We start from the raw sequence: 25,317 nt of genomic DNA on the forward strand, positions 1-25,317 counted from the left end.
TATTTAGGTTTAAAAAGAGTTGTTTAAGCCCGAGGCTCGGTAACTACTCTACAGCTAGGGTATCTATCGAGGTTTATGAAATTCAGATTTTCAGTTCTGATTTTCATCCAATTCGTAATTATGTGTTTGGCCTTTCTTTTCTCACAACCCTAAACATATATAAGGATTATTTTAAGGGCCGTATCAGGTTGCACAGCCAAGAGCACAATTGCACAAGAGCATAATTTCTCAAGTGTAACCAAGAAACCTAGTTTGCCCTAGTTCTTGAAAGAAGCTGTTGTGTTTGTACACCATAGGGTTTTGTGACCAAGCAATTTTGTGATCTTCATGGGGTGAAGAACAAAAGAACTTTTCAGTCAACATCCTTCTAAAGTTGGTGATCAAGTCACGTACTGGGATCCGCACATCTATTTGTTAGCCACGTACTGGGAACCGTGCAATACAAGGAGAGATTGTCACTACCGAATAAGTCCAATTGGGTATTGGGGTAAGGGTTCAATTGTAGGTTAGTATAAGGTACTGAGATTCCTTTACTTGTAAGCGCTTGTTTTGATAATAGTGAATTCTCGGGAGTGGTGACCTTAAAATCACCCGGTGAGATTTTTGCCGTGTAGATTTTTCCCATTCGTAAACAAACCACCGTGTCATTTAATTTTCGCTGCATATTTAGTTAATTGGTGATTTGTTTGTGCTGCCATGCTCATTGCATGTAATTGAACCTAATTAATTCACTTGGCTAATTAATTGGTTAATTCATCACAATAGGTCAATATATTTTTGGCCTATCACCATGGAGTGGCCCAAGTGGAAAATTTTTTGGCCCATTTTGTGGCCCATTGTAAATCCTCTGCATAAGATAGAAAAACTGTTGTTTTGAAGATTAGGGTTCTATGTTGTATTTTAGAGAAAAAATTGTACTGCTACATCTTGTACTTTTCCCTGAGAATAGTGAAATCCTTGCAACTCCATGGATGTAGGCAATTTGCCTAACCACGTAAATATTGTCTTGAGTGATTATTTTTCTTTAGCGTATATTTTTGCTCTATTTTTGCATTTTACAGATCTGGGAATTTCGTGGATATTCCCTTCACTTTAGATATGAAAAAAAATAGATTAGTAAAATATTTTTATTAATTTTATGACATCAAATACTTACATATGTCATTATATCTTATGCTACGGTGTGAACTAAGGCAGTAAAATAAAAAATACAAAGTATATCTTATGCTACAGTATGAACTAAAACAGTAAAATTAAAAATACAAAGCATAAAATATTTGCTTCAAAAGACTACAGAATTACTGATATGAAAACAAAATATTGGAGAAAAGCCCAAGGAGGAACCGTGGTTGAAGAAGATTTTGCACAGGTCTCATTTTATGCTTGTTGGAGGGTTTACATTCCCCAATCACTTGTTGCTTTTTCCATGGGATAAGACTGGCGTAAAATCTACTACAAAAATGTGTTCAACCTTGGGATTGAAATTCAATGAGAATGAAAATGCTAGTGGAAGTCCTTAATTCTATTTCATCCTTAGGTAGCTGAGCAATGGTTTGTGTGGAACAGGTATCCACTTGACAATACAATCAATTGGCCAAGATGCTATTCCAATTCCAATGCACACACCCCATTGCCCCCAGTTCAACCTTTCTGTATCTGCAAACTTTTTCAAAAATTCCACCATGACCACCTGAAGGACTATGGTTATGGCAATGATCCCCAAAAACAACTTGTTCTTATGTATCCCTTCAAACACATTCTTCTTCTCAAGATTTCTTGCATTGAATTCATTGAACACTTGACAGAGAACGAAAGTGTTAAAGATCAAGGTGTTTTTTACCTTCTCGGTCACACCGAAGATTGATTCACCTTTGAATTGCAAGGTCAAGAGAATGATAATCTGATACAAAGCTTGAGCTAAGAGATTTCTCCACATTATGTTGGTAATAAGTGGTTCAGTTCGACATACTGGTGGCTTTGTCATCAACTCTTCGGTGGGCTTTTCTGTTGTAAGAGCTAGAGCACCCAATGTGTCCATAATTAGGTTCACCCATAATAATTGAACTGTTGTTAATGAGACTTTTCCAGTTGAGACAGCTGCCACAAAGTTTATCACAAGAGCAGCAACATCCACGGTGAGTCGGAACTGAATGAACTTTTGGATGTTGTTGTACACACATCTTCCCCACCTTAAGACTGTGGCAACGGAGGCAAATTTGCTATCCAAAATGACAATATCTGACTTCTCCTTGGCCACTTCAGTGCCCTGAATTCCCATTGAAAGTCCTACATTAGCTTCTTTCAATGCTGGTGCATCATTTTTGCCATCCCCAATGACTGCAACAACGTGACCTTTTTGTCTCAAACATTTTACCATCTGTTGCTTGTCGAAGGGAGAGGACCTTGCCATCACACAAATTTTATCAACTCTCTCCATTCTCTCCTTTGGTGTGTAGTTTCTGAATTCGACACCCTCTACCACCGCTCCACTCACGTCTTGATCAAACCTCAATATTCCACATTCAGTGGCAATAGCTTTTGCTATGAAGACATTGTCTCCAGTGATCATTTTGATTTTCACACCCGCATTTTGGCAATCTTCCACGGCTTTCTTTACCCCTAGACAACAAGGGCCCTTAATACCCACTAGTCCTAATAGGGTTAAGCCATCTTCTTCTATCTTTTTTTGTTCGGAATCATGTTCTTGATCTTCTTCTGAAACTTGCTTATGTGCAAAGGCAATGCATTGGAGGCTACTGGCAGCCATACCTTGAATAATTTGATCAAATTTCATCTTTTCACCATCATCTAGATCTTTCATAATTCCAGAAGCGTCATAGTAACTTGAACACATTTTCAATATCATCTCTGCAGCCCCTTTCCAATGTACATGGATTGTGTTGTCTGCATATCTCCTTATTAGGACTCCACTTCGTTTCTTTTGAGAATTGAATGCTTCAACATTAAGAATCTTGCAACTTTGCATCAATTGTTCCATTTCCATGCTAAGCTCCAGAACAGCCCATGAAAGAATTGCTTGCTCAGTGGGACTATTTGAGAACTCAATTTCAAATCCTGAAGCAGGCTTGTAAACACTACCAGTTGTGTTTAGAGAAACTCCTTCTTGTAGTAGTTTGAGAAAATATGGAGCAATTGATGAGGAAGTAGCTAGTACAAAATATTCTTTCCCTATCCAAAACTTAGTCACCTTCATTTTATTCATAGTGAGGAAGCTTGTCTTGTCTGTACAAATAACGTTGGCAAATCCCATGGTCTCATAAGCAGATAGCTTTCGCACCATAGCCTGATTAGCCATCATTCTTTTTATGGAAAAAGCAAGTATAAGCATCACAGCCAGAGGCAAACCTTCTGGAATTGTAAACACGACTATAGCAACTGAAGCAGCTACAGTCCCCACCACAGCATTTAGTATGCAATTAACCTTGGTGCTGCTGCCATTGAACTCTTTATTTCCATTCTCTATGAAATATCGCACCAACAAGAAAGTAACTGCCAAACCAACCTTGCCTATTGATGAAGTTAGCTTGTTGAGCCAAACTTGCAAAGGTGTTTGTTCATTGGCATCTCGGCTGATTGAGCTCATCATCTCTCCCCATATCGTGTTCATCCCAACTGAAGTGACTAGCATCCGAACATAACCATCAACCACCTTAGTACCAGAAAACAAAAACGGATGATTGCAATTTACTTCTACATGGTCACTTTCCCCTGTCATGCTAGATTCATCCACTTGCAATGAATGCCCGTCTAAGAATAGCCCATCTGCTGGAACTTGATCTCCAATCTTTAAGCAAATGACATCTCCAACGACAATTTCAAATATTGAAATTTGTTGATGCCTCCCAGCTCGTACTACTTCAATTTGGATATTGTTAATGACTTCGGATAACTTGTCAAATTGTTTGCTTTGCCGAAAGTTACTTATGGTGGAAACAGCAATGACTAGAAATACAGCAACAAATATGCTTCCACCATCATACCATCCCTCTTTTATTCCATTTTCTTTGATGCCAAATACAAGAGAAAGAACGGCACAGCCTAGAAGGATGAGAATGGTAAGATCCTTGAAGGCTTCCACTACAAAATGGAAGAAGCTCTTTGTGGGCAGTCTTTTGTACGTGTTTGTGCCAAAAGCCTCGTGTCGGTGAGCAATGTCTTCCATATTGCCTGGAATCCCGCTTTCAACATTGGATTTAAGACCCAATGCCAGTCTTTCAACTCCTCCAATAATTTGGAGCTTTTCAATGTTTTTCTCTTTCACAAGCCCTGTGAGAATTTTTTGATCGATTTTTGTGACACTTGCTTGATCAGTTTTCAACCTGTTGTCTTGATTAAGATCCAAACTTATGAAAGAATGGGAGGGTGAAATCTTGGTATTTTTCTTCTCTGATAGGGAAGTCTTGAAAAGAGATAGAAAGGCTCTATAATAATAGATGGAAACAAAAGCCGAGCGCCATCTCTTTTTGGGTTCACTAAGGGTGTTCGGTACATCAAGTAAAGATTGAATGGACTCCAAGTTGTCTAGGAGAATACTACTAGTAGGCATGGTTAGGGAAGCAAAGGATAAATGTACGTAAATTTAGTAGCTTACTATAAAATTATCTCTTTAAGAAAGCAAGGAGTTGACAATGTAGTAATTAGAAGGCAAGAAAAGCAAAAAAATATTTTTCACGAGTAAATTATAAAAGGATGAATGAGCAAAAAGGTTTTTAGGAAATTAAAAAAAAAAAAACAAAAACAAAAGAATTACTATAGAGATTTGGTTTATGAAATAAGGATTTATTTGGCTAACTTTATTTTATTTACTTTAGTAGGTATAACTTTTTAAAATCTGGCTTTAATTTGGTTTCGAAAATAAAATAAAATTATACAAATTTTTTTTTTTTTAAACTTGGAAGTTGGAATGGAATAGGAGTAAACTACTATAAGAGAATTGACAATATAGTAGTAAGAAGAAATAAAATTATCGTATTCTACGTACCCAAAATGATATAATTATGACAGAGAATGATATTATTAGGAAATAAAAGGAGCAATAATTAATGTATGTAAAAGAGAATGGAGATAGCAAATAGTGTTTAAGAAAGAATTTGGAGCCGAAACTTGAAGAAGGAAATGGGAAACAGAAGTAGTAGATGATCTCTGGGGCAGGGGCAGGGGCAGGGGGCTATCGGAAAGCAAAGGAGTTTTGAGTATTTAGGTGTCGTATACTTTTTAGAAGGCAAAGAATTGGAGCTGAGATGAGTAGACGTGTATATATATATATATATATATATATGGTGGAGATGAGTTCGCTCCGCTTGTCGGTCAAATTAAGCCCGTTATTATGAAACTTCTTGGCTGATGCGTTGCTATTTCACTTGACCATCGAGGGTCCCTTCCACTGCCAATCCACTTAAGATTGGATGTCATAAATAGTTCACACGATACGATACGCGCTTTCGCCTTTGCTTAGTTAAGTCAACACGAAACCCTTCATATTTGGGTTACCCACGAAAAAAGGTTTACATTGTGACAATTTATTTGTTTAGGTCGCGAAGTGAGAGTTCTCTCATTTTAACGTGATTGAAGACCACGCGACACGAGTTGAAATTTTATAAGTATTAGTTAATTATTTGTATAAGCAATGTTTGTAGTCAGTTGTGATTCATTTCAAATTAGTTAGATTTTGACTACAAACAATGCTTACACATATTCAAAAAAAAAAAAATCAGTTAGATTAGATTAGGAATATGTTATGACATATTCAAATAAGTTAACTTGCATTACAATTAGTTTTCTTGATAATAAATTATATGAAGCTAGAGTTTTTTTTTTTAGTTGGAAGTTAGTCTTGTATAAATTCAAATGTGGACAATAAATCTCTCTAAAAAAAATGTGGACAATAAGTAAAGATCAATTATGATTTTCCAAATTATGTACAAATGTTTAGCTAGTCTTACTTGGATATTTAGATTTTTCTTTAAGAAAGCCTTACTTTTTCCCCCTCTTAACTAAAACAGAATAAACAATAGATTTGTCCAAAAAAAATTAACATAAGACTCACAAAAGAATAAACATATTACTCATTTTATTAAAAGTAAACTCAGACCTTTACTCTGAAACACCCATAGAGCTTAGGTTGGGGCAGGAAGGATCTTCTCTATTTACCAATTTTTTTCTAGAAAACGATACGATTACTTCCTTTTATGCCAATAAGAAAATTATGATTTTTTTAATATTTTGTCACTACCTAGAAATGTTTGAATTTGTTGAAAAATATTGCCGTAGTAAGGTTCACACAAATAAAGTGGTCAACGTACGGTAGTTCAAAAAAAAAAGAACAAAAAACAAAAAACTTCCAAATTCAAGAGTAATAACTTCCGCCAACTTTCGAAGGCACCAAATTTCAATATTTGTGAATTATTCTTTTACCCTTCTTATTATTTAAATGTCATTTGGTTTGATTATTTGTTTATGGTGCTATGCTTTGAATTTTTAAAAGATGGCATAAGGACAAAAAACACTTGTAATATAGTTGGTTGCTGTTGTTCTAATGCTCATTTTTTTTTAATTAAAAAAAAATTGTCAAATTCGGCTCATATGGATTGAGTTGGACCCATGTAATAGGTTGGATTCAAAAAGCCATTCAACTGGACCATGCACACCACTTCCTTCACGTTAGTAACATTTAGAGTAAATTGCGTATTTGGCCTTTATTCTTTACACTATATTTTAATTTAGTACATAACCTTTTAATTGTGTTAATTTGGTCTCTAACCTTTCAATTTTGTGTCAATTTAGTCCTTGTCTGTTATCTTTTAGATGGAAATTGCTGCTTTCAATTGTGTCAATTGGTCCCTAAAAATTAAAATTAGTTTCCGTTGATGTGTCAATAAACTTTTCTTTTTTTTTTTTTGTCATTTGCCATTTTAGTAATTTCCATTCAAAACATAACGGTAAGAACTAAATTGACATGATACAAAAAGTTATGGATTAAATTGACACAATTAAAAATTAAAAAAAAATTAAAATATAACATAAAAGATAAGGAATAAATACGTAGTTTAGTCGGCATTTTTTTTCCTCACTTCTTCTTTTCACAGAGTAAGGGTATTTTACAACCAAAATGTTCATAGAGTACAGATATAGGCCAACATCATCTGGATCTAATAAGTAAAAACCATGGATGTTCTGTGCTGTCAAAAAAATATTGAGCAAGAAAAACAAAATAAAACAACACAAAGTAAATATCCTTTAAATAATACTGCAGTATAGAGTACAGACAGAAGAAGAATAGATATAGGTAGGCTCATATAGGCCAACATCATCCGGATCTAAAAAGTAACAACCATTGATGTTTTGTGCTGTCAAAAACAAATTGAGCAAGAAAAAAAAAACAAAACAACACAACTGTCCCTCATTAATGGTTGAAAGCTCAAATTAGTATTGATAGGCCAAACATGACTCTTTATGATGAATTAACTAATTAATTAGTCAAATAAATTAATTAGATTCAATTACATGCAATGAGCATAGTAGCACAAACAAATCACCAAATAACTAAATATGCAGCAGAAATTAAATGACACGGTGATTTGTTTACGAATGAGAAAAACCTACACTGCAAAAATCTCACCGGGTGATTTTTAGGTCACTACTCTCGAGAATCCATTATTATCAAAACAAGCGGTTACAAGTAAAGGAATCACAGTACCTTATACCAACCTACAGTTGAACCCTTACCCCAATATCCAATTAGACTTGTTCTGTAGTAACAATCTCTCATTTTCAATGCACGGCTCCCAGTATGTGACTAACCATTAGATGCAAGGATCCTAGTACCCGACTTGATCACCAACTTGAGAAGGATGTTGGCTGCAAAGTTCTTTAGTTTATTACACAATGAAAATCATGAAGTTGCTTGGTCACAAAACCTTATATCGTACAAATACAACAGCTTCTTCAAGATGAACTAGGGCAAATATTGTCTCTGGTCACAATTTGCATGAACAAGATTTTGCTCAATACTTGTGCCACTCTAGACGGCCCTTAAAATAATCCTTATATATGTTTAGAGTTGTGAGAAAATAAATCCCAAACACATACTCATATATTGGATGAAAAACAATCTTGAAAATTTGAGTTTCATAAACCTCGACAGATATCCTAGCTGTCGAGCTGCTGTCGAGCCTCGGGCTGAACAGCTTTTTTAAACCTCGATTGATACTAGTTGTCGAGATTTAATGAACAACATTTCTTCACTTGATTCTTGGACAGACTTGCATGGCTTTAACACTTGAACTTGAAATCTTATTTCTTGAAATATTAAACATATCCTAGATCTACCCAAATACAAGTAAAGTGCATTTTGTCAAAGGATTAGCTAATTACATAAAATGTTGACATATATTCCTAACATCAATCCTATATGTCCTAACAAGTATGAAACACTAATGGTTGTTTAGACCCCAATTTTAAAATTACGGCTAGACTGCTTTTACTCTAACTTATCAAAGTGTGAAACAAGAGTAAATATGCGCAATAAACTGGTAACACTACTCTAAGCCATATTCAACCACAATGAATAGGAAAAGAAAAGCTTAAAGAGTAAGGAAGAGAGATGCAAACACAAGATAACACCAAGACGTGTTATCAAAGAGGAAACCGAAAAACTCAGCGAAAAATCTCTCCGTGACCCTTCAAGTTGAAATCAATCCACTAGCGAACAAGTTGGAGTACACGAATAACAAAAGATTCTTCAAGCCTAGTTTACCCAATGTTCTTGAGCCCTCTAAGCTCCTGCACCAACAGACTTCTCGAAGTCTTGTCTTCATTAGATTTTCGGATCTTGTAATACTACCCGATTGCATCCATCAAGCCTTACCGGCTTCTTTTGGAAAAATCTCCAAAGCTTCTTAAGCTCCAAAACACTCTCTACACTCTGAATAGATGTAGGTTGTGTTTGGGTACAAATCTCCTCTCAAGGTATGACAATATGAGAGGGAAAGAGAAAAGACAACAATGATTTCTCAATAAAGGATGAGTAGCTCTCTCTCTAAAAGTTGGTTGTGTTGTGTTGTAGAAACCTATCTAGGGTCTCTAAATAGCCTCCTTTACTTTTGTGGGTAATGAGGGTATATATAATATGGGTGAAAGGTAAGAAAATTCAACTTGTCTTTAGCGGGAGGCGACAGTTGTTGCCTAGATAGAGATCCCGTTAGCCAATCGTCAAATTCTTTAAGACATCATTAGAAATGCTGGATTTCAAGGAATGAGTGACTTATGTCGTTTTCCACTAAATGGACCTTTGACATTTCTTTGGGATGTTTTTGTCAACCATGATTAGAGTGGCAGAAACAAGGACCTAGATGGAGATATTAAAGGATCTTGAAACCTTGTTCTAGGGAGAAGTTATACCATGCACCGGTGATATGTTTTCTCTCTCTCACAACTGATGGGTCTCACACATTAGTGGGACCTGATGAAGCACAAGTTCATCAATTGTTGTGAATTCGTCTAGATGGAGCCGGAAGTTTTCTTGTGTCGCAATGGAAGTAACAATTCCTTTTAATGGTCACCAGTGTGGTGCCTGCCACAACACCTCCAATGCCAAAGTCAGTACAAGGAAGTTTATAATAATAGAATGTAAGAATGATTAAGTGTATCTCCAAAATTGTCTCTGTACCTTGTGTTGGCAGTGTGAGGGCTTTATATATGTTGTTTTGGATTCTAGCCGTTATGGTAGTTATTGTGGCTTTAATGCCTCTTTTAGTAACGCCTCCTGGCCACTGATATGAACTTTAATGGGCTCTTAACGGTCCATACAGCTGTCATTGTAACCGCCTGAGGTATTTATTTAGAGTGCATTAAGTGGCCTCTTTCCCTTCGTCTGTGATGGAGCTGGAATCGGCAGTAACATCTGATTGCGTCGTCTGTCAATGTCACTTTGTTGGTTTGGATGACTTTGTCCGTATAAGTTTAGTTCATCAATCCTATCAGCTACCCCTGGATTCTGTGGTCGTCATGACATGTCGCTGACGGTCACATAATTTGAAAGGACTTTTAGGATTTTGCTTTGCATTAACTGTGTAATGGCAGCACCACGCATGTTGTGGCCACGTGGCTTATCCTAATTAGTGGAGTTAATGCTCCAGTCATGTGTCCCTTGGGTTTCCTGCTGATTTTCAGTTTTTTGGGCTTTGTTTTTAAAACTTCATCTTTCCTCCTCCTTCCTTATTACCTTTTCAAATTCCCTATCATTGCTCTGAGTATCTCCTCCAATATCTTTCTCTACGACTTTCCTCTGAGCTGGTGCGAGGCGGGGTTTTCTACGTTCTCCACTTGAGGTATGTCCCTCTTCTCTTCTTTTGATTCTTCTCTTTTTACAGTCATATATCGTGGTGAATTTCTGATTTCCTCTCCTTCTTCTTCTGTGTTTGTTTCTGGGATTTTTTTTTTTTTTTTTTGGTTTTTAGGATTTGTCTTTTGGTTTGGTTTCTTTGGTTTTTCCATGGTTAGTAGTTCTGAGGTTCGGACAACTTGCCCCTCAATCTCTTTTCTTTTTGCGTGTTTAGAAGGGTCTCTAGGGGTTTTTCCCAATCTTGAGAATTTTGTTTTTGAGGTTAACGATCTGAGCGTTGCCTTGGCTGATTTGTTGCCTTTGCTTCATCAGTCAATTGTTTGCTTCGAGAACTTGGTGAAGGAGCAGGCGAGGAATTCTGAAGTTAGGTCTAGTGAGCTTGAGACTGGGTTGTCGTCTAGTGACGACCTAGTGGAAGGAGATACGGTTGTTTCTACTCTTCGAGAGGTTAGGGCTTTTCACGCCCTCAAGGAGGTGTGTGGGCTAGATGTTGACACATTAGGTAGATTTAAGGATAGGTTCTAATTCCCGGAGCGGGTTAGGGTCCGTCTGCCCAATGGGGAAGATCGGGCATGTCATTTCTTTCTTGGGGAGGTCTGTTTTTATGAATTTGCTTTAGTTTGTGGGTTGAGGTTTCCTGTCCATCCATTCTTTATGGAGCTGTTATTACTCCAGGGCAGCTCATGCCCAACTCTTGGAGGATAGTGGTCAGCTGTATGGAGATATGGCTGGCCGCTACTTACGGTGGCAAGCTTAAAGTAGATGAGCTCATCTATTTGTACCATTTGAAAGAATCCAAGGAATACGGGTACTATAAGTTGGTTCCTTGGGAAAGGAGGACCAGGATCGTCCGGAATCTACCTTCATCTTTCAGGTATTGGAAGTCCAAGTTTTTCTTTGTGTCTGGGGACGACTTTGAGACTTCCTACGGAGGGGTTTGGGGTGAACTCTCGAGGTTGCATCGTCGATGGGGAACCCCAACCTTAGGTGCGTCATTATTTCCTCTTATTATTTGAGTTTTGTGGTGTTTGCTTCTTCTGTTTTAAATTCCTTTATCCATTGTCCTATGCAGTTAAGAAACATCCCAAGCTTAAGAGCAGGTATAGAGAGCGGGTGGAAAAAGAAATTGAATACGCAAAGATAATCGAGGATTAGGACGATTTGGTGGACCCGAGGACTCTCTCCTTCCATTGTCTCGGCCCAGAGCCTTCTGCTTTTGTCCTGCGCAATCTCAAAATTGAGGGAAAAAAGAGTAAGTGTTTGGCTCGTTAGTGTTGGTTTTCTTTTGCATGTTTCTTCTCTTCTCTCTCTTTTTAACAAGTATTTTCCTCTTCTTAGGGATGACAACCAAGTTCAACAAGGATTTGTATGCAAAGATGAGGTCAAAGAAGGATGAGCCATTGTCCAACATCGGGAAGAAAGTGGTGCGTGTCACAGGGAAGAGTTCCTCCGTCACTCCCCTCGTCTTGGGCACTGAGACAACGAGGACAGCTTCTCCTGCAACTTCGATTGAAGAGATCCCCACTCCTGTGTCAAAGAAGTCGCGTTTGTCTAACAAAGGGAAGAAGAAGGCTAATTCTCGTTCGTCTACCGTATGGGATGACAAGAAGATGGCGGTGGAAAGGGCGCACAGAGTCGTCACTCCTGAGGACTTAAAGGTTTTTTCCAGCATGCCTTTCAACGAAGTTGCAACTCGCCACATCCACAAGCTTGTTCAGGTAAAGACTTCGTGCAATTTTTAGCCTTTTCTTCCTCTTTCCTTTTTTTTTTTTTTTTTTTTTACTGGCAGTTTCAATTTTCTTTTCAGGTGTTAAGGGAGAGCCTCCATATCACCGTTGAGTATCTCACTCAAGAGGCTAAAGTGGCGTCGCTAGAATCCAGGATGGAAGCTCTGGAGTTGGAGAACTCTACACTGAGGAAGAAGCTCATTGAAGTTATGGACTAGGCCACCACCTTGAAGGAGAAGGCCAAAACTTTGAATGACGACCTCAGAGCTGAGCGTCAGCTGACCTTGGAAAAAGACGAACAGTTATTGGGCACCAAGGAGAGGATCAAAACCATTACTGCTGATGTCGTCGAGGCTTTCCAGCAGACGGGCAAGTTCAATACCGTCCTCTTCAGTTGGTATTTCAAAGGTTTTGAACTTCTGAGGAGGTACCTTGTCAAACATCCCTCTGCAGTGGACCTGGAGAACTTAGACTTGGAAGAAGTGGATAAAGAGATGGCCATTGACGAAGCTACTCGGTCCTCAGCTCCTGAAGGTGATGTCCCCGAGAATGCCCCCACTGGAGATGATGTTGCCGTTGGTTCCTGAACTTATCACTTAAGAAAAATTCCTCTCTCTTTTTTTTTTTTGGGTGCCCGTAATGTTTGTGGGCTTATTTTGAGAACAATATCTTCGCCTCAGTGTTTATGGGCCTTTGGTTTGGGGAAAAGTAACGATATCTGCCCATGGTTTTTGGGCTTTAAACTAAATTGACAATTGCACATTTACTTACTTATGATCTGTGTTGCTATAGTTTTCCCTTTTGAGCCTTCTTAAACAGATGCTTTTCCTTAAACACACTTGCTACAGGGTTCTTGTCTTTTTGTTTTATCAGTAGCCTGCATCTTGATGGAATCTCGTTAGTACCTTTACACCCTTCTAGGTGGAGTCTCATTACTCAGTTATATTTGGAGTTTTGTTGTGACCTACACCCTTTTAGGGATCTTATCACTTATCTGTCTTCGTCAGTAACTTACATCCGTCTAGGTGAAATTTTGTTACTTAGCTATTTTTTGGGCTTTGTTGTGACTTACACCCTTTTAGGAATCTTATCACTTATTTGTCTTCATTAGTAATTTACATCCGTCTAAGCAGAATCTTGTTACTTAGATTTTTTTTTTTAGAGGGATTCGTCAGTAATATACATCCGTCTAGGCGGAATCTTATTACTTAGTTTTTTTTTTAGAGGGATTCGTCAGTAATGTACATCTGTCTAGGCAGAATCTTATTACTCAGCCATTTTTGAGATTGTCTTTTGGCTTCGTCAGTAATGTACATACGTCTAGGCGGAATCTTATTACTTAGCCATTTTTTAGATTGTCTTTTGGCTTCGTCACTAATGTACATCCGTCTAGGCGGAATCTTATTACTTAGCCATTTTTGTTTTTTGTGACTCACAGTTGACCAGGCCTGTTTACACGAAGACATTAGTCGAACGATTCTTTTATCAATTTCAGGAATGAATACATTTGTTTGTTACATCTGTTGGTGGTACTTCTTCAAGTGCTCAATGTTCCATGGTTGTGGGAGCCTCTATCCGTCTAGGGTTTCCAAGTGATAGTTACCTTGGCTAGAATAGTGGACGACTCAGTAGGGCCCTTCCCATGTGGGGTCAAGCTTTCCTTGGGCAGAGTCTCTGGTTGCCGTAGTGACCTTTTGTAGGACGAGGTCACCCACGCCAAGTCGTCTGAGTTTTACCCTCTTGTTGTAGTATTCGGCCATCTTCTGCTGGTACTTCGTCATCCTGCTGGAAGCTTTGTCTCTTACTTTGTCCAAGTAATCCAGGATGATTCGTAGCTGGTCGTCATTGTTTTCTTCGTGGAATACTTCTCGCCTGATGCTAGCCACTCCTACCTCGACTGGGATTACTGCTTCAGTGCCATAAGTAAGCCTGAAAGGGGTTTCTCCTGTTGGGGTTCTCGCCGTGGTTCTGTAGGCCCACAAGACATTAGGCAATTCTTCTGGCCAGGCACCCTTCACATCGTCCAGCTTGGCTTTAATAATCTTGAGCAATGTTTGATTCGTCACCTTCGTCTGTCCATTCGCCTGTGGATGCTCGAGGGATGAGAACTGGTTCTTGATGCCCAGGCCCAAGCAGAAGTCCCTGAAGCCTTGGCTGTCAAACTGCCGCCCATTATTTGATATGATTGTCCATGGAATCCCGAATCTGCAAATTATATTCTTCCACACGAAGCTCCTGATTCGTGCTTTAGTGATGGTCGCTATCGCTTCTACTTTGACCCACTTCGTGAACTAATCAATAACAACTAGTAGGAATCTTACCTGGCCCTTACCCAAGGGCAGTAGGCCGACGATGTCGACCCCCCATTGTGTGAATGGCCACGGGGATGATATCATCATCAGTATTTCTGCTAGAAGTCGTTGGACATTCCCAAACCTCTGACACTTGTCACACTTCTTGACGAGTTCTACTGTGTCCGCCTGCATAGTTGGCCAAAAATAACTTGTTCGAATGACTTTGCTTACCAGGGATCTTGGGCCAGCATGGTCCCTACAAACACCTTTGTGGATTTCTTCCAAGATGTATTTGGCTTCTTCTTCTTCGACACACTTCAAGTAAGGCATTGAGAAGCCTCTCTTGTATAAGGTGTCATTTAGGATCGTAAATCTGACTGCCCCTCTTCCTGATCTTCTTGGCTTCCTTGGTATCCTGAGGGAGGTGTCCGTCTTGGAGGAACGATACAATTGGCGTCATCCAGTTGTTTATGTTCTGGATTGCAAATGTTGGAACTTCTTCGATGCTGGGGCGTTTTTGTATCTCCATATCTTCCTCCACACTCATTGACCCTTCCTCTGACGAGGCCATTTTTGTGATCTCGTCTGCTGCCATGTTCTGGCCTCTTAGGATCTGTACAAACTCCAATTTATCAAACTCCCAGGCTAGATGTTTCATCAACTTGAGATATTTCTGCATTTTTTCCTCCTTTGCTTCATACTCTTCTTTAATTTGCCCTATTACTAATTTCGAATCGCTCTGGATGAGCAAGTTCTTGGCCCCGAGTGCCTTCCCAAGTCTTAGCCCCGTCAGTATTCTTCGTACTCAGCCTCGTTATTGGTGGCTGGAAATTTTAGTTGAACTTCATACTTGAGTTTTTCTCTGTCGGGGGTCACTATGATGACCCTTACTCCCCCCCCCCCTCTTTTGAGCTAACGAACCATCAATCTAGATCGTCCATTGTCCTGTCTCGTCGTTGGGATTGTCATCTTCTAGAAGGGTGAATTCAGCAATGAAGTCTGCCAGAGCTTGTGCCTTGATGGCTATTCTGGGGTGGTACTCGATGCCGAACTGGCTAAGTTCAATTTCCCATTAGACCATTCTTCCTGCTACCTTAGGTTTGTTCATAGACTTCTTAATAGGTTGGTCTGTCATCACCAAGATGGGATTTGCTTCAAAGTATGGTCGTAGCTTGCGCAAAGCTACTATTAATGCGAATGCAATCTTTTCAATCTTGGGATATCTAGCTTCTGCTCCTTGGAGAGCTTGACTGACGTAGTAAACTGGGAGCTGTTTCTTGTCCTCTTCTCGAATCAGGGTTGCACTCACGGCCGTGGCTGATGCTGCCAAGTATAAATATAGATTTTCTCCCTCCTTGGATGGACTTAAGAGGGGTGGTAACGTTTGAGTTCCTAAAATGCTGTCTCGCATTCGTCAGTCCAGGCAAAAGCTTGCTTCCATGTCTTGAAGAAGGGTAAGCATCTATCCGTTGCTTTAGAGACGAATCTATTGAGTGCTATAATCCTCCCTGTGAGTTTTTGTACTTCTTTGACGGTCTTCGGCGATGTCATGTTGAGTATTGCTTGCACTTTCTCCGGGTTTGCTTCTATCCCCCTTTGGGACACCATGAATCCCAAGAACTTTCCCGAAGCTACCCCGAAAACACATTTACTAGGATTCAACTTCATCTGATATTCTCTGAGGGTGGCAAATGTCTCTTTCAAGTCGTCTAGATGGGAAAGCTCTTCTCTACTCTTGACGAGTATATCATCCACATATACTTCCATATTCCTGCCAATCTATTCTCTAAACATCTTGTTCACTAATCTTTGGTAGGTTACTCCTGCATTCTTTAGCCCGAAAGGCATCACCTTATAGCAATAGAGTCCTTGGCTCATGATGAAAGTAGTTTTTTCTTGATCTTCCTCAGCCATTCTTATATGGTTGTATTTTAAAAAGGCATCTATGAATGTCAGTAATTTATGTCCGACAGTAGACTCCACCAGCTGGTCTATCCTCGGCAGTAGGAAATTGTCCTTTGGGCAGGCTTTGTTTAGGTCCATGAAATCCACGAACATTTTCCATTTCCCATTTGTTTTCTTCACCAGTACGACGTTGGCCAGCCATTCAGGATAGTAAACCTCCCGAATAAAGTCTATTAATAACAGCTTGTTAACCTCGTCAGTGATCGCTTGGTTTCATTCAGGGGGGAAGAATATTCGTCTTTGCTGGACGGGTTTTTTCTCAGGATCCACGTTTAGTTTATGCTGGACGACCTTAGGGGATATACCGGGCATGTCCTCGTGACTCCACGCAAAAACATCCACGTTTTTCCTGAGGAATTGAACGAGTTTTGTCCTCATTTCGGGGCTTAAGGTCGTTCCTATCTTTATCGTCTTAGTCACTTCTCCTTTAACTAGCCCTACTGTTTCCAAGGCTTCCACTTTATCTTCTTCTTTCTCCTCGATCGTCCATGTATGGTTCTCCCTTGCAGCTAACACGGTCTGGTAGCATTCCCTGGCTAAGACCTGATCTCCTTTCACCTCGCCAACGTCGTCCTCAGTTGGGAATTTCACTTTTAGGCAATAGGTGGACGTAGCTGCCTTCCACCGGTTAAGCGTAGGCCTTCCAATGATCACATTGTAAGAGGAAGGGTAGTCTACTACCAAGAAATTCATTTGACGGGTCAACTTCCCCAGGTAGGTCCCTACTATGACTGTCAATGTCACTAAGCCCTTAAAATATACCTTGTCCCCACTGAAGCTGATGAGGGGGGAGTCAAATGGGCGCAATCTTCCAGGATCTAACTTCAGCTGCTGGAAGGCAGGTAAGTAGATGATGTCTGCAGAGCTACCATTGTCTACATGGATCCTCTTGGTATTGAACCCTTCAATCATGAGCATTATGACCAAGAGGTCATTGTGTGGCTGCTTCACTCCCCTAACATCCTCCTCGTTGAAAGACATGTCCTGATTCGTCCGTCTCTGCTTGAACGGGGGTATCATGTGGACACTATTTACCTGCCTCTAGCATGCTTTCTTAAGGGATTTGAATGATCCTCCCGCAAATGCCCCCCCCCCCCCCGGGCGATCGTCTTTATCTCCCTGATAACATCCTGTGGTGGCTGGAACGAGCAATCCTTATTCTTGGACGAGGATTCATGTTGGCTTTTATTGCCGTCTCTGAACCTGTTGGGCTCCCCCTTCTTCACATACTTCTGCAATTTTCCTTTCCATATCAACTCCTCTATTTGCTCTTTTAGGTCCCTACAATCCTCCATGTAGTAGCCGTGATCCTTATGGAATCAGCAGCATTTGTTCTTGTCACGCACGTTGAAGGATGAATGTAACGGCCTTGGCCACTTGAGGTAGTGCTCATCCTTAATCTGTGTTAAAATCTTATCAACATGCATAACTAAAGGAGTGAATTTTACCGTTCGTGGAGTTCTTTCGTCTCTCCTTTTGTTCCCGTCAGTAGGCTGACGATCTAGATGCTCCTTCTTTCGTCCTTTACGGTCGTCCTCCCTCTTTCCCTTCTCTTCTGTTTTCTCCACATCTTTAATGGCGGCTAGCGCGTCCTCAGCATTCATTTACTTCTGCACTTTAAAGAGCATCTCCGCCATCATCTTGGGAGGATTCTTTGCGAGTGAGACTACAAACTCTCTAGATTTTAACCCAACTTTAAATGTTATCAACTGCACTTTGTCGTCAGCTTCGTCCACCTCCAGTGTTTCCTGGGTGAAGCGTTTCACGTACGACTTCAAGGTCTCTTTCTCCCTTTGCTTGATGGTGAGCAAGTGGTCCGCTGGTCTCTTCTGGCATTGTCCGCTGACGAAGTGGCACAAAAAGCCCCTGCCCAACTGTTCAAAGCTATCAATAGACGATGTTGGCAGTTTTGTGAACCACTCCCTTGCAGCTCCTTTAAGAGTGGTGGGGAAGGATCGACACAGGATCTTGTTGGGGGGCTATTGAAGGCCCAGAGTCGTCTTGAAGGTGTTGAGGTGATCCAAAGGATCTTTCAAATCATCAAACGGTTCAAGCTGAGGTAATCGGAACTTCGATGGTACAGGGTACTCCAAGACTGTTGAAGTGAAGGGCGAATTTGTCGTCCTGACCATTCTGTCCAAACTCTAGTCCGTTTTCCCTCTGATGTCATTTCTCAGCTCATCCATCTCCTTCCTCATTTCTCGAAGGGGATCCGAGCTCAATTCATCCTGAGTGGTGGGGCCTCGACGGTCGCTCCTTCTATGGCTATCTCCCACATCCTCGAAATTAGTCTTGGACAGATCCTCCTCCTGTTGAAGTCTTTGCCTTATTTCCTGATTTTGTCTGGTGAGCTCCTCGACGGTAGCCACAAGAGCCAGAATTTGCAGAGCTAGGGCTGCAGAATCTTGGTTAGACTCCATCTGAATGTAACAGCTAATTGGAAACTACGTACTCGAATCTAGATATGAGAATGTCGTTGTCCCCACAGACGGCGCCAAACTGATGAAGCACAAGTTCGTCAATTGTTGTGAATTTGGCTAGATGGAGCCGGAAGTTTGCTTGTGTCGCAATGGAAGTAACAATTCCTTACAATGGTCACCGGTGTGGTGCCTGCCACAACGCCTCCGATGCCAAAGTCAGTACAAGGAAATTTATAATAATAGAATGTAAGAATGATTAAGTGTATCTCCAAAATTTTCTCTGTACCTTGTGTTGGCAATGTGAGGGCTTTATATATGTTTTTTTGGATTCTAGCCGTTGCGGCAGTTATTGTGGCTTTAATGCCTCTTTTATTAACGCCTCCTGGCCACTGATATGAACTTTAATAGGCTCTTAACGGTCCATACAGCTGTCATTGTAACCGCATGAGGTATTTATTTAGAGTGCATTAAGTGGGCTCTTTCCCTTCGTCTATGATGGAGCTGGAATCGTCAGTAACATCTGATTGCATCTTCTGTCAACGCCACTTCGTTGGTTTGGATGACTTCGTTCGTATAAGTTTAGTTCGTCAATCCTATCAAGACCCACCAAATTGTAAGAGAGAGGAAACATATACCCGGTACATGGTATATTTTTCCATTCTTAAGGTGATTCCCAAATTGTAAGAGAGAGGAAACATATACCCGGTACAGGGTATATTTTTCTATTCTTAGGGTGATTCCCATCCTTCCAGAATCCATCCACTCATAATAATCATTACAATGACCACATTTTCCCAAAAGATGTTCAAGAATGACATAGATATACATATATCTGTATGTGTACTTACTGTGGGGAGTAAAAGGACCCAAGCGGGCATTTGGGCCTTTGGGCTCTAGCAAGGAGGGCCGATTTGTTCTTGAGCTAAGAATTTGTTAGTACTGCAAATCGGCCCATACACCGAGGGTCCGAGGACACATCCGAGGGTGAGTTTCTCCTCGGACAGACCCAAGAGAACTCAGAGATTCACTACGAAGGTCAAGGCAGAATTCCGGAAAGACTGTTGGTTAAGAGGGGGAAACCCTGAACCTTCTAAATACATCGATGTTAGAAAAATATCATGAGCAAAGGCTGCCACCTCCACATTAAAGACTCTGCACCTACCTCCCTGGCCGCATTAATGGGGAAGTGACCCCTGAACAGTAGAACTGAAACTTCTGGTTACTATTCAAAGGCACTAAGAGAAGAAATATCTAGAGGGGAGGGGATTTGAGCAACACGTGGATAAAGCATCAGGGGAAGAAGTATTTAGGGGGGCCAGTATGTAACGAAGAAATAGATTAAAAAATTGTAATCTTTAAGAAAGAAAGAGAAATAATACAGAAGTAGTCCTTGGCTCACATCCGAGGAGGTCCATCTGCAATTATCATTCATTATTTACAAGTGTTTGCACACCATAGCCTGTTATCAAGTTCTCAGTACCTCTAATCTAGATCTCAAGCTCACGCTCTACAAATTTCATTGTTTAAGGCTCGTTGGGCCTGAGCCCATAATTGTCTTTAGGTCCAGGTGCAATTGTGCACTTACACTTTCAAATTTTTTTTTTAAATCCACTTTCTCTTTTAGTCTCTATTGTCTTTTAATTGACTTGTTAACTTCTTCAATCTTTTATTTGTTTGTTAATCTCCAATGCCATTATAAGTTTTTTTGAATCACTTTCTAATTTTCTGATGGCAATTGTACACATCACTGGATTCCTTTACATGGTTGTCACCGTGAATTTTCCCCATTTTTAGTTTCCTTTTGTAATTTGTCAAAAGATCCATTAGTCTTTTATGAATTTTCCCAACTTCAAAGCTTGTTTGTAAGCATTTCAAATTCAGTGATATTTCAAATTTACTTCATTATTTTATTCTATTTAACATTTTATTTTTTATTTTTCTATTTAATTTTCTTTAATTATTAAGCTCTTATTATTACACTTATAATTTTGGTGTTTATAATTGATACATCTAAAATATTTGGGTTATACTAAAATTTGAAAAACAATCGAAAAGTTTGTTTTTATAATACTTCTAAACTAGTTTGTTGCACAAACTAGTTTCTATAATTTTTAGAAGAGAATGATGAAAATCTAAATGTTCACACCTTGTTAAAAAGGTTTCACAGTAACTTAAGCTATTCCTATATAATATAAGCTGTATTTTTGTTTATTCTCTTCAATTCAAGATTTGTTAAGTAGTTGAATGTCCCATTTTTATTTGTCAATAAAACTATCTGTTACTGTTTTTGACAGTGTAATCAAATAAATTAAGATCTGAAACTTAAACCATTTGCTAATACAAACCATGAAAAGAAACAAAAGAAAAGAGTAAAAAAATAGAGAAAGCGATTGACTTAGCCGAGAGAGTAAGGCTAAGAAGCTGGCACGTGTAAAAGCAAGAACAAAACTCATACATCTCTGATCTCACCAACGCTATCTAGCTGCCATTTGTACCACTAAACTCAAACTCTGTCACACTTCTTCGACAGCCACGTCTCCCAAAGGCCACGTCTCCATTCTCTTCCTAACTTCTACGACCCATATATATATGAACACACTCGTTTCCGAAACTCCCACTAACTCAAAAGATATTCCAAGTTGTTTCAACGTATATACACAATCAAGATGAACCGAGAACAGCCGAGGAGGACGAGTCAAGAACATGAGAAACAAGAACAAAAAGAACCCATCAAATACGGGGAAGTTTTCAAAGTCGTTGGGGAGCTGGCTTCCAAGCTTATTGCACCACAAGACGCAGCGATGATGAAGAAAGCTGAAAACATGATTTTGGGTCAGACCCAGAAGGGAGGACCAGCTTCAGTGATGCAAGCCGCGGCTACTCGAAATGAAAGAGCTGGTGTTGTTGGTCACGAAGATTTCACTGATGTTACTGGAGACCGAGGCGTCACTGTTACTGAGACTGATGTCCCTGCAACTCGCTTTATCACTGAATCAGTTGCTGGCCAAGTAAGGAATAGAAATACTCTTACCTATTTTTTGTGTTACAGTTTATGTTTCACCAATTGAGCAGTATGCCAAGTGTTTAATTTTAAGCTTTGTACACTTTGAGCACTTTTTCTTGTATTTTACAAGTTGCTAGTGGTGAATATAACTCAAAATAGTTTGTAATGCTAGAGTTTTTGAATTGATGCGGCAAGAATATGATCATTATAACTTAAATAACATAGTAAATGAGTGTTGATTAAACATTTTTATATGGTAAAATTTGTAGTTTCTTTGTGTTATCTATTTAAATTTTAATCATAGATCAGTTTATAAGGTTTATACGGTAGAATTTGTAGTTTCCTAGTGTCATTTATTGATAAGTTTATAAACATTTTGTTACTATTCAATTTATTTTTGCTACTAATCATAGGTCTCATGGTACTTTTTGATATTATTCATTGTTGTTGTATTTTAACTAAGTTTTACCCTTATTTACAGTACTTTCAACAAAAAGATAAGTCGATTTCAAGCAGATTTTTTGTACTAAAATTAATAGTATTTTTAGCAATTTTCATACAGAATTTATCTTTTAAAAAAACATCCTTAAGGTGCTAAAGCTAAAATAGTTTTAGATATATGGACCTATGTAACAGTGACGATATATTAATCACAACTTGAAGAATAATTATTGATTTTTTTTTTTTTGGTATATCTATCATTGCTGATGGATAACTTCTTTTGGGTAGGTTGTTGGACAGTATGCAGAACCAACCCCAGTACTACAAACATCATTTGAGGTTACTCAAGAGAGTGCACTTACAATAGGGGAAGCACTGGAAGCCAGTGCACAATCAGCAGGAAACAAGGCAGTGGATCAGAGTGATGCGGCTGCAATTCAAGCAGCAGAAGTGAGAGCAACAGGTAGCAAAGTCATAATCCCAGGTGGGCTCGCGGCCACGGCTCAGTCTGCAGCTACTCACAATGCCCGAGTTGATCGTGATGAATATAAGATCAAGCTGCGCGACATTTTAGTGGTAAACCATAAATGAGAAGGGTTTTGGTTCGAAGTTTTTATCAATTAATCAGTCAAATTATTTTTGTTTGTGCACAGTTTTTAAAAACTGTATCTACATTACATTCACTTTCTTTCAAAGGGAAAAAAAAAAAAAAAATCAGTATAAATATTGGTGGACACAGCTTTTTAAAACTTCATTTTGATAATGATTGAATTGAATTTTACCAAACACTTAAAAGTAAAATAAAGGCTCATTTGATACGTGTGTTTAAACAACAGTTTTTAAGTTTTAAATTTTTTTTGAAAATAGGTGTGGTTGAAAAAGTGAGGGAAAATACGTGTAATATTGTTTAAAAACTGAAAATTGTTGTTTAAAAATATGTACTAAACAGCCCATAAATTGCTAATTTTTAGATTATAGATCTTAATTTCATATAATGTGACAGGATGCCACTGCGAAGTTGCCAGTGGACAAAGCGGTGACACGGCGGGATGCTGAAGGAGTGGTCAGTGCCGAGCTAAGGAACAATCTGAACTTGGCGACTCACCCGGGCGGAGTGGCAGCTGCAGTGACCGTAGCTGCTAGACTTAACGAGAATTTGTAACGTATGAGTTAGTGGTAATTAGGGTCGACCGGATGCTAAATAATGGTTTAACACTGCTAGCTCCAGAGTGGAATTTCCTATCAGACAATGAGTTGCACCATGTACTGTGTAATACTGTGTAATAAGCGTACAAATTTTGTTTATGTATACTGAATTTGGCTAAACTATGGGCAATTTTAATCAATATATCCTGGTAATGTTAAACAATAGTGATGTTCTAGCCATTAAAACACTTCAAAAGAGCCCAATCCAGTTTGAAGGAATGAACCAATTTTTGATTGGACGGGACACTTTTATCACGTTACATTCCAATATTCATGCACAATTGAACACAAAGAGAGCACGAATACATGCATCTCCAATTCGTTTTTACATAAAAATCTCTCCATCAGGATTCAGGCTGATATGATTATAGCCCAAGATTCAGTATACATGCAACAAATGCTATTAATTTCTCTCATAACTCGTTCAAACTTCAGACTCTCATTTAGGATTAATAATAATATCCCTTACATAAAATTAAAGCTCATATTGTTGGACTAAGTGGTAATATAGAGTTTTCCTAGACTTGGACAGTAATTAGTGCATTAAGTGAATAGGTGAGAGGTAGATTCATTTGGAAAGAGCAATTGTTATTTCCTAATTGGAAGGGGCTAGGATTCATCACCGACTCAATTAATTGGGCGGTGATTTGGTTGCAAGTATATATGCATGTTTAGAGTGAGAATTAAGGAAATACTTATTATTTTAGTTGTTAAGTTTGTTTTATTATAAAAAATCTTGGCTTGAACGTGTAAACTCTTATTTCTTTAATCTGAGTTGAAGTATTGATTTCTTATATAAGGTTTTGTACTATTAAACAAGAGAAAATGAAAGTAAGATGGTATGAAAATTGTTTTTCAGTATAATTAAAAATTACAATAAACAAGTGGTATAATGGATGAAATTGGGTTAATAAAATTTTGTTCCGTTTGAATTTCCTTCATCTGAGTATATTGAAATTCCTTCCTTTCGTGTTGCGGGCTGATTTTATGGGAGTAATGCATTATTAACAGAATTTTCATATAATATATGATACCTAAAACTTTACTACCATCACTATCACGATGAAAAAAAAAAAAAATGTTTTAATTTTTCCTTTTTTCTATATTTTTTATTAAAAAAAAACTCTATTTACACCGTTTTTATTTACCAAAAACAGCGGTTGGTGGATACAATAAAAAATTACAAAAAAAATATTAAGATACCTACCAGGAAGGAGCCAGGACTTGGAGTTAGGGGGTAAAAGTACAAACAATTTTTTTTTTTGAAACTTCAAATAAGTATTCATTTAGAAGAGCAATGCAATGTCCATAATATTTTTATAATATTTTCACAAAAAATCTTAAGTGGTAGGTTATTGTTGATTGTTATGAGTGGGTAAAAAAGTAATTTAAGTTGTGAATTCAAATTAAAACCAATAACAACTTACCACATGTGATTTGTTATGAAAATGTTGTCGATGTAGCACTTTTCAATTAAATTTTTTTTTGGGTGTCTTGTGTGTTGTCAAATGTGTGTGGGTGTTTACTTAGACTAGTTAGAATTGGCTTAGGAATTTATTTTATTTTTTGTTTGTGTCTTGCCTGGGTTTGTTTTGGGGTGTTGTTTGGGTTTATGTTTGTTATTAGTAAATTTTGTTGTTGAGCTTGTTAAATTTATTTCAAATTTTAAATCAATAAAATTTTTTACAGCCTTTAAAAAGATCAATAATATTGTTGAGAGGGAAAAGTGCAAATTTATTGAAACAAATTGCTAAAATTAATACATATATATACTAAAAAAAATTGAAAAATTTTGGGGGTGGGCCACTGCCCCCAAGTTTAAGTATAGTTCCAAAACTGATCTGTACTAAGATGATAATTTAAAATTATACAAAGCTGATAATCTAAAATAGGGAAA

General features: G+C 38.6%; 3 protein-coding genes across 3 annotated transcripts; 1 reads left to right on the top strand and 2 right to left on the bottom strand.

Annotated features, from left to right (window-relative positions):
* Positions 1 to 1,493: 1,493 nt before the first annotated feature.
* On the bottom strand, positions 1,494 to 4,567 carry LOC142623248 (putative calcium-transporting ATPase 13, plasma membrane-type). The gene has a single exon (XM_075796641.1). The coding sequence runs from the start codon at positions 4,565 to 4,567 to the stop codon at positions 1,523 to 1,525; it is 3,045 nt and encodes a 1,014-aa protein (XP_075652756.1). The 3' UTR covers positions 1,494 to 1,522.
* Positions 4,568 to 16,562: 11,995 nt separating this feature from the next.
* LOC142624289 (uncharacterized) lies at positions 16,563 to 17,330 on the bottom strand. Its single transcript, XM_075797816.1, has one exon. It carries the CDS (start codon positions 17,328 to 17,330, stop codon positions 16,563 to 16,565), a length of 768 nt encoding a protein of 255 aa, XP_075653931.1.
* Positions 17,331 to 21,296: 3,966 nt separating this feature from the next.
* Positions 21,297 to 23,541, top strand: LOC142623685 (late embryogenesis abundant protein D-34-like). Its single transcript, XM_075797129.1, has 3 exons — positions 21,297 to 21,777; positions 22,503 to 22,790; positions 23,218 to 23,541. The coding sequence occupies exons 1-3, from the start codon at positions 21,436 to 21,438 to the stop codon at positions 23,374 to 23,376; spliced, it is 789 nt and encodes a 262-aa protein (XP_075653244.1). The 5' UTR covers positions 21,297 to 21,435; the 3' UTR covers positions 23,377 to 23,541.
* The last annotated feature ends 1,776 nt before the right edge of the window (positions 23,542 to 25,317 follow it).

The sequence above is a fragment of the Castanea sativa genome, chromosome 2 (genome assembly GCF_040712315.1).
Source record: "Castanea sativa cultivar Marrone di Chiusa Pesio chromosome 2, ASM4071231v1".
NCBI classification, from domain to species: domain Eukaryota; kingdom Viridiplantae; phylum Streptophyta; class Magnoliopsida; order Fagales; family Fagaceae; genus Castanea; species Castanea sativa.

Coding starts and splice junctions, on each gene's coding strand:
- LOC142623685 (XM_075797129.1), top strand. CDS start 21,436: ATGAACCGAGAACAGCCGAGGAGGACGAGTCAAGAACATGAGAAACAA. Junction 21,778..22,502: donor CTGAATCAGTTGCTGGCCAA/GTAAGGAATAGA, acceptor TCTTTTGGGTAG/GTTGTTGGACAGTATGCAGA. Junction 22,791..23,217: donor AGCTGCGCGACATTTTAGTG/GTAAACCATAAA, acceptor ATAATGTGACAG/GATGCCACTGCGAAGTTGCC.
- LOC142623248 (XM_075796641.1), bottom strand. CDS start 4,567: ATGCCTACTAGTAGTATTCTCCTAGACAACTTGGAGTCCATTCAATCT.
- LOC142624289 (XM_075797816.1), bottom strand. CDS start 17,330: ATGTCTTTCAACGAGGAGGATGTTAGGGGAGTGAAGCAGCCACACAAT.